The sequence below is a fragment of the Mytilus edulis genome, chromosome 8, assembly GCF_963676685.1.
Source record: "Mytilus edulis chromosome 8, xbMytEdul2.2, whole genome shotgun sequence".
Lineage (NCBI taxonomy): Eukaryota > Metazoa > Mollusca > Bivalvia > Mytilida > Mytilidae > Mytilus > Mytilus edulis.
The window spans coordinates 66314807-66324876 of NC_092351.1; the positions used below are offsets into that span (position 1 = coordinate 66314807).

General features: G+C 32.0%; 1 protein-coding gene across 1 annotated transcript; it reads right to left on the reverse strand.

The window, feature by feature from the left end:
• Positions 1–795: 795 nt before the first annotated feature.
• LOC139486103 (protein trapped in endoderm-1-like) lies at positions 796–1856 on the reverse strand. The gene has a single exon (XM_071270814.1). It carries the CDS (start codon positions 1789–1791, stop codon positions 796–798), a length of 996 nt encoding a protein of 331 aa, XP_071126915.1. The 5' UTR covers positions 1792–1856.
• Positions 1857–10070: the final 8214 nt, after the last annotated feature.

Genomic DNA, 10070 nt, shown 5'->3' on the forward strand with positions numbered 1-10070 from the left:
TACTTAGTAAATTTATCAAATTGAGAAAAAGATATCATCATCAATGTCTTATACTGTTAAAGAGTTTGTAAATATATTCACTTCATGTGAATATGATGACTTTCAACTTCAAATAAACTTACAATAAAATATTAATTTCATAAAATGGAAATTCCTGTTGATAAAACTGTTATGTGTTGTCAAGATCACTGGATATATTTTCGATTAGAATTTACATCAAGACATAATTTGTTTTTGATTTGGATGTAATAGTTCTTAAGATTTTAATGTCTCTGTTAACAAACAATCTGGAAAACCCGTACGAATAGAGCATAATTTGCACGGAAGTGACTCTGAAGATGCTATTAATTGGTGCATTGTTCAGATTTATTATGAAATAAGAAAGTGTAATTGAAATTGTGTACGTTAGATAGTATTTAAACGACTGGGTACATAATTTTATACAAAATAATTTATTTCAGACATTAATATATTAAAAAATACAATTCCTTCTACAGATAACTCTATGACTGCATTGAGTCATATACAAAAATAATCATCCCAATATCGATAGCTTTTATTCATATGTCCACTTTCTAATCTCCACAAAGGATTAGATGATAAGAATTTCTTTTGTTGTCCATTCATAAATTTAACGAATATATTTTCAATTTTTGTTATATTCTAAAAAGATTACTTTGCATTCTTCAAAGCAATTTGTTAATACCACACTATGAAACATTACTCAAACGTCCTGTGTTGTTCAATGGCAAGTGTACATAAAAACCTAAACAACAACGTCAACAAAAATAATCTCTAAACATAGGTTGCAGTTGGACCCCTTCTCAATGGACTTTTCTCGCAGTCTCCTAGAAGAAATCGACGATATGCTGTCCGGAAATTAAGGTCCATCACAGTATACACGATCGGATTTGTACAATATAAGATCCATCCGAGAACAGTTGTCCATAAGTGGTGAATCGGCTTCGAAAATGTTCTATCGTAGACATTTACTATAAAATATGGAAAAGTTCCTAAAAAATATACACCGAATATACATAACATCATCGCTGACAGTCGCAGTGCTCTCGTTTGTGATACGTTGCCATGCCATTGACTTACACGCTTGGAACTACCGTAAGCCACACAGCCTATTCTAGCATAGCAAAATATAATAAAAATGCATGGAACAATAAAGCCACATGTGACTGTCACAATTCTATTTGATTGGTCTATACCTTTCTCAAAAGTACAAGCTAAAATAGCGGGGACAAAGGTAAATCCTCCCCAGATTCGGAATGATGGCGGAGCTGTAAAAAGAAGTGGTAAAATCCAGCCAATGGCTATCGTTATCATTAGCGGTCTTTTCTGTGAAAGATTCTGATACTGTGCTAAATGTACCACATTGAGATACCGATATAACGCAATTATCCCTAAGTGCACCAAAATAACGCCTACAAGTGTGTACCTTATACCACCGGCGGCGCTACAAAACTCTTGTGGTACAGCGTTGCTATGGCGATGAAATATAACTGCCTGCAAGGGCAAAATAAGACCACAATATAAAAATCCAGCAAAACTTAAGCTCCCAATCAAAATACAGTTAATGTTATTCCGTAGACTAGAGAAGCATATTGCTAGAACTGTTATTATGTTTCCCAAGCCTCCGACGATACACAGAATTATCGCGATAATTTCTAGAGTCAGCAATGTTCCCGATTTATCACACCACCATACTGTACATTCCTCGGTTCCGTTCATTATTAAATCATTCAGGAAAAAATGGCGTAAACTGGTGAAAAACTCTGTCATTGGTTTCCTTCAAAAACTCTCATAGTCTTCAACTGTGCCAAATATCTATATGTTATCGAATTACTCTTTGATTTAAATTGTTTCAATTTTAAAAGTAAACTATTCGTATTGATCTATTAAAATGTATATACTAGAATTTCTTAATTAAAAGCACTTGCATTCCATGGAAAAATACACTAATGATTCAAGTCATTTCAAATGAAGATAATATATTATCAAACAATTCAAAATGAACACTTTGATAGACACAACTGCCAAGCCTAATCAAACATTATTTTTTATTCTGTAATGTATAACGTTCCACTATATTTTTCAGAGCATTACAAGACGTAAGTCATTCAGACAGCTATTGATTCTATTTCAAAGTTATCCACGTTTATTACTCGGAAGAGTGATCCTATAGTTTTCAGAAAATATAAAGCAACAAATTCTTTAATAAGATCGTAAAAGTTTCATCTATCCTATGAATCAGACATCAGACGTTTTCATGATGACTTCCCGATGAAAGATTATAGGTTGTAATCATCGATGTTTTGTTGTATAACCAGTGATGCGTGTGACTGCGAGATTGCTGTCACGGGGTTAAGTCAAACTTGATCCACACTTGTCATACATGGGGATTGGTTTATCATTCTTTTACACACCTGCAATGGAAAAAAAATCAAATTTGAAAAAGATAAAAACTGTTTTATTACAGTAACTAAAACATCAACAAATTACCTAATCCCATGCAAACATTTTCTTATGACGTAATGAGGGAAAGATGAGATTTTACGAAAGTTTTCAAATTCAAGGACATGTAGATAGAGTTTAAATTATCTAATATTTTGCCGTCGTTCTTGGTTCTCAAGGGACACTTTCCTACACAAATATTACATGTCTGCTAATAATTCTTAAACCAAGTTATGTCTGAGTAAAATACTTTTTAAACAATATTTGTAATATATCGATGGATAATTTTGACACAAAAACTTTTTAAACAACCTTTTCCATTAATTGACTCATGTTTAATCATTTTGCTTCTTACAAATTCTAAAATGATGTACCTTCATAATTTATTGATGGTCTATGAAATAAAGGAAAGGCGGGTATTAAAACATTCTAATTTTCAGATCTCGAAACGATATAAATGAACCTTTCAGCCAGTGTTTCCATTCTTTTTGAAAGTTTTCAAAACATAAAAATTGAGTGATATATTTTTAGGGGAGGGATTGTGTTTCGTTGATGTCTACCTTTTGATAACGGAATTTCCGACCAGATTTTCCTCGGAGTTGTGTATTTTTGTTATAAAACATTTTACTCACATGTTTAATTCATATTTACTTAGGTAACATTTATAAAGAGAGTATCAATCTAAACGTTAATTTATGACATATACAATATCTGTATCTATGTTGCATAACAACTTTCTGGATAATCACCAAAGATATCTATTTTATTTAAATAGTAAAACATACAAAATTCTTAATGTTAACTGTTTGATCCAGATGATAGATATGATCTCATAGAGAGTGACTGCAATTAAAAAGTAGATATATCTATCTAAGCTTTCATCTTAAAAGTATAACAGCATAAAGTTTCAGTCAACCTCATAAATAGTTTTTAAATCGTTGGTTTTGCCAAATAAAAAAAAAAACTTTTACATTAAACAACTTGCATACAACCTTGAAAAGGGTATAAGGAGATACAAGTAAAAAACAAAAACCCAATAACACTATTAAATAAAGCATAAGACAAACAGAATACAACATACGCCTTTTAACAAAAGGAAAGTATCAATATCATATGCTCAATTCTAAGTAACTCTTTGTTGAGATTGACTGGATCGTGGATTAATGTATAAAGTCGCAACTTGCAAAAAGAAGACGAAAGGTTTATTTAGATTTCTAGTTTTTACAACATTAAATTAAAGAAAGTTTGATGCGCATTCGATACATGTTCTTTTTGTAAAGTGGTTTTGATGGCAAAATATTTGGGAATCTGAAACCCGAAACTAACGTTAAAGTTCAGACAATTGGAAAAAAGACTACATGTGCCTGTCTCAAGTCAGAAGCCTGTAATTCAGTGGTTGTCGTTTGTTTATTTGTTGCATATTTGTTTTTCGTTCATTTTTTTTTTTTAATATAAATAAGGCCGTTAGTTTTCTCGTTTGAAATGTTTTACAGTGTCGTTTCGGGGCCTTTTATAGCTGACTATGCGGTATGGGCTTTGCTCATTGTTGAAGACCGTACGGTGACCTATAGTTGTTAATTTTTGTGTCAGATTGGTATCTTGTGGACAGTTGTCTCATTGGCATTCATATCACATCTTCTTTTTTATTTGAGCAGTAAAACAAACTCCGCTCAAGGCATCGACTTATTTAATTGATATGTTAGAGTTCTATTGATTATCGCGTTTTCTGCATACGTGGCAGCAGTGAATTTGATGTCATTTAAAAAAAGTCCGTCAACTTTTAAAATTGGAGAAAACGATAACCAACAAGTTAATATCTTCGGGTATAATTTTAATTTGATGATCCAAATATCTGAAATCATAGCACTGTTCGTTCTTCAATTCTCTCGACCATTATAATTATACTTAAAATTCCAAAGGGCAAAAGCGATTTTCAATTGATTTTGATAAATTAAATTAAGCAGGAGTTTGACATCTGTATTCCTGATTGAATAATATTGGGAAAATAGATCTATCACAATCGTTGATCGTCCAGAATATCCATGAAAGACTTGCTACTGGACGTTAAGCAAAAAACAATCAATCAATCAATCACAATAATTGAAACGTCATTCGTACAAAGTTTGGCATATCTTAATGACTTATTTGATTGGTTAACGATGATCTTCATCTTAGGCGCATAGATACATCAACCACAGCGTGAAATTGTAATCAGCATATCAATCAATGCATACAATTGATAACAATAGATTCAAATCTATGATGCATTAACAATGTAGTTATATAGAAAGAACGATGCGGATCTTACACAATCAGAAAGTACAACTTAAGTAAATAATGACTGCTTGCAATAATGTTTTGGATGGGTATACGGTATTGGTACAAATGGGTTTTTTTTTTTTTTTTTATCAATTACAGCATTCAAAACTGTCTTTTACACCATTGTGCAGTATAATGTAATTGGATATCATACTTTCATCACATAATGAATTATCGAGATAAAAAGACCAAACTGCTGAAAGACCTCGTTCCTAAATTATTCTTCATTTTGCATTGACCATGATAATATGCTGCGGTGAATTAGATACATGTAATTGGACTAACGCCCTCATAGATATATAGTCGCCCGCATGGGTGTATACTTGAACGAATCTAGTTTAAGTTATTTTGAAATAAAAACATAAAAATAAGTAAAGATTGAATATTTTACAATCAAATGAAAAAGTTCCATGACCGTTGAAATTCTTGTTTTGAACCGAAAGTTCAATAATCACTAACAGAGTCAATGCAATGATCCCGTAGATGCATCTGATTTACACTTTATCATATGCATCATTAAAGAGCAATTAAGTTTCAGAAAATCTCTTTTTCAAAAGAAGCATTAATGTGTTTGGGAAAAACCTGAGAGTATTTAAATAACCTTATTGAATGAGCCGTTCTTAAAAAAAGTGCTGATCGGTTTTAGATTGAGCCAAGTAACAAAAAATTCATTCTCATAAATATTCGTATAGAAGTGTATTGAACACATTTATCAGGTCCGGTTTTACTTCTAAAAATGTATTGGGGAGCAGTTTTTAAATACACTTTTCAAACCAGTTACTTAGTTTATCTACTTTATTTGTCCTCAAATCACAAGAGGCTGATGCTGATGTGATGCGGCTTAGAACCTTTCAGAAAATATATTTCTCATCAATCGTGCACTACACCATTACCGGTACAGCAAATTTGAAAGTTATTGAATGTGCAATGGCAATGATTAAAACCGAAACGGAAGCTCTATACGGATATCCGACCTGAATATCGACGCATGTTGACATATAAACCAACAACATTTTATTTATATCTATATCTCAACTGTCATGTGAACGGAAATTCACTGGCTACTTTGCTCGCTAATACGGTTAAAATTATGAGTTTCTGCCCTGGGCATTGACAGAGTGCTATTAAAACAAAAACACAATAGGAGAAGCTACATCTAAATATAGATGATAATAATGTGTCAATAATTTCTCATCGTGAATCTCTCAATCAAATACCTAAAATCGGTATTATTAATCGCTGAAAATCTATAAACCCAAAATTAAGCCAAATCAAGACAAAGGAACAAGAGGACGAGCGAAAAATGGTTCATTGTTTTATTTAGATAGCATTCGGTTCATTACTTTCATTGGTCTACAAAAGTGAAGCTTTCTAGTCGTGTCGTTTATCATTGTGGTTGGTCGTTGAGTACGTGTTAGATTTTTTTAAACTTTTGAGAACATAACTTAGGTCTATATTGTTTAGAATTTCGTGTAGGTTATATGCCTCGTTCACACACTCTTCTTTTCTAATTCGAATTGATGCGAGTTTCAGGTTCTTGTAAAATCACGTGAGCAACATTTCAAGTATATATACAATATATGTACATTGTCGGAAAATATAAAATTTATTTGTATGAGCTTTAGAAACAGGACGAAAAGCGAGGCTCCGCCGAGCTTTTCTCCTGTTTCGTAGCGAGTACAAATAAATTTTATATTTTCCGACAATATACATATATTGTTTTTATCCTGAAATTTACACCCAACACTCGAAACTTTCGTTGTCAGATGTAAATCATTGTCTCTAGTGTTTCAAAGAAATCGATAGTTTAATCGCGGACCGCGATGAGGAGACCCAAAATGAACTGGTTCACGAAAGAAAAATCCCCATAACCACGTGCTCAACATGGAGCGAGGTAACAGGAGAGGCTCGAGACCACAATTAATTCCTCTATCATTTCTTTATAACGTTTTGTCGCATTAAAAAAAAATTGCCTAAACTTTTTGTCTATTTTTTTGTGTGTGTAATGTATAATACAAGTCCAAAAATATATGCAATTTTCCGAAAAATAGCATGTTTACATCATACCCCTATATGCAAATCAAGAGATGTTCCGAAAAGTGTAAATATTACCTTTTTGCACCTGGCCTAATCACTCTTTCCTTATCAAAATCAGTTAAAATAAAACATCCAAAATTGTATTTCAGCTCTCTTCTTTCATTTCCACACCAGAAAAGCTAAGAAATAAACGAAAAAATGGAAAGAAAAAAATAAAGAAAAAATACACTATAATTAAAGGGAACTATATATTTGTATACCTGTTATTACAATAGATAGCTGATTGCAGGATAAAACATTTACACTGTTATTGCTGCCATTGGTATACAGGGCCGTAACTACCTATGAGGCAGGGGAGGCAACTGCCTCCCCTGAATTTTCTACACCAAAATTTTTTTTGAAGTAATAAAATGAAATATTGACAATATGTCCACGAAGAATTTGAATTTATAGTATAAACAACACAAGTTTATAGTTTTGACAGTGTTATCATGATACGTGATATATGTCATTTTCCGGATTTTTGATCGATAGTGAAACGTTTCAGCATTTGTTTGCCGCTTTTGTTTTGTTCGTGTGGCCGTCCGTCTGTTATTCAGTATTCGTACGAGAAAACATATTAAACTTTGCTTTTCGATAATTTTGAATAAAATATAACTGTTCACATTTATTTAGGGACTCAATTAAGCATAGAAAGTTCCCTTTGTATTGTGAATCTTTAATAATATCGGAAATTTGTTACCAGCTGAATCAGCAGTTGGATCATTTTTTTAACGTTTCCTGATCGTACGAGAACATTATGGTCAATGCCTTAGTAGTTAAACACTCCCTTTCGTTGTAGCAGGGACTTTCTATACTAGTATATACTTAGTATAGAAAGTCCCTGGTTGTAGTTATATACATGTTTGTTCAGCTTTCAAAAATATTGAAATTCAAGGTCCTCGATAAAAAAAATATATCTTGCGTTCTATGGTCTTACTTTATATGTTTTTTTTTATCTTACCTGTTTGATTTCTAACAAAAAGATTTTTAAATACAAATAATAATTGTTTGTATAAAAATTGCTCCCAGGATCCAGCAATACTGATGTTTCTTAAAGAAAGAAAATCGAAGGAAAACGGGTCATTTTAGCTAGATTTTATTGAGAAAAACATCCTTGGTCACAATGTATTGAATGTTAATAATTAAAGGTCAATGTACGGCCTTCAAGACGGAGCATTGGCTCACCCCGAACAGCAATCTCAGCTTGTTTTTGCATAAAAATTGCTTCCAGGTTCAAGCAATACTGCTTTTTAGCCATTTTAATGAGAGCAAAAAATCTTTTAGGGGCCTCATTCGGCAGCCCACAAACCCCTGCCTCCCCTGAATTCGAACCTTAGTTACGGCCCTTGTATTTGACGAAACGACGATTCTATTGAAAATTTCAGTCTAGCCTCATTGTAGTTGGAAGGTGGGCCAGTTAGTGTTGGTTTAAACGCTGGAAATAAAAACTCTAGATCGCTAAAATGTTACTTTTAAGACAAAAGGTATATTCTCGATATACTCTAATGTTTCTTTCTGCAAATTCACGAGAGCCGACACAAAAGCAATAATAAAAAAATAGTTAGATACACCGAAAATGACAAATACCGGCAAAATTTCATTTCTAAAATAATTCGTTGTTCTGTACGCAGTATTTTTGAAAATAGTTCCACAGTATGGATGGGTGGTTTCAGAATTTTGTGTATAAAGAGCAATATACATGTACACAGTAAACCAAAACGTTAAGTAAAGATTAATGTGCAGATTAAAAACATTCCCTCAAAAGCATATGATTGAAAATCTTTTTTAATACTTGACAACGAAAGTACAGAGACAGGATAAAACGACAGCTTACAAGTAAGGAGGATAGGAGTCCTATATATTTAACCAAGCATGATGAAATACTTTTCATATTTTTTTCGTATAATTAAATGCAAGATGTCTATCCTATAAACGATGTACAAAACAATTGTATGAGCTAAGTGCATGTTTAGCTTTTCCTGTTAAAAGTTTGCAATCAAATTATGTAAACATTGGGGAAATAAGTTTAGAGAAGCAGAACACAGACATGATTTTTATATGTAAATTTTTAGTTGACATTGTAGACGAAGTGCGAATCGACAAAAAGTTCCGGTTCCATCCTATTATCTCAATGAACTTTTCTTCATTTCTATGTAAATACCTTATGAAAAGCATAAATCACCGATTGTTTCCTATTGTATGGAATTTGACGCAATAGAAGATTCTTTGTACGACCTCTTGTATCAGACAACAAATATTCATTTGAAGATTATGGTAATTTCAACTAAGTTTATTCAGCAATAATTATTTAGTTATATAATCAATGAATGTGAAAGGAAACCTATGTCAATTTATCCTGTAATTAAAATATAGATAAACAATTTAAACAAGATAAACAATCTCATTTTTTGTTAAAAGGAACGTTACTGAAGAAATATAAACATTACAAAACTTGACTGCGTAGGAAAGAAGAGGAACATTTGTAAAACACAGAATTTCAATTAAATAGCATGCCACGTCGTAAGATGATCGATTACCCTGGTTGTAAAAATTAAATACTAAAACTTTCGAAAAGATGGTGCGCTGTTGTAATGTTATCTCTTTTAATATTATATTAAATTTACATGAATGAAAATACTTAATTCTCTTATTAAATAATGGAAAATGATACTGTCATTACACCCACCAATATTGGTAAATATCCTTCCTAATAAAAGTCTGCATTTGTTGGCGGCTTGAGTGCAAAATGCTAGTGCAAGTGCTAAAATATTATAATACCTAATGCACCTTTAAAGTCAATTATTTAACCTCATTTTAATTCATTTTCATGCGACCTTAAGCTGGAGTTAGGTTACACATGTGCTTAGCATGTTAATTTTTCATAAGAAAATAATGACAAAACTTCAACAAGGAAGAAAGAACCTTTCTGTAGTCTAATAAAAAAATTAACTGATGGAAATACCTTCGATTCACTTTGTTCCGGCTGTACATGCTATTGTGGACCTCGGTAAAAGAAAATAAAATAAAAAAACTTGTCTTGATTTACTTTTTTTAGCCTAAGATTTTGATGAAGACAATAAGTGTATAATATAACATGCTTGTCTTTGTTATATAACTATGCTATATGATAATAATTTAATTTTGGATGTAACGCGTCTTCTGATTGGCTGACGTTATTTTGTTATGAGCCCATAGACATAATTTAGTCA

Excerpts from the sequence above, each read along its gene's own strand:
- LOC139486103 (XM_071270814.1), bottom strand. The coding sequence starts at position 1,791 with ATGACAGAGTTTTTCACCAGTTTACGCCATTTTTTCCTGAATGATTTA.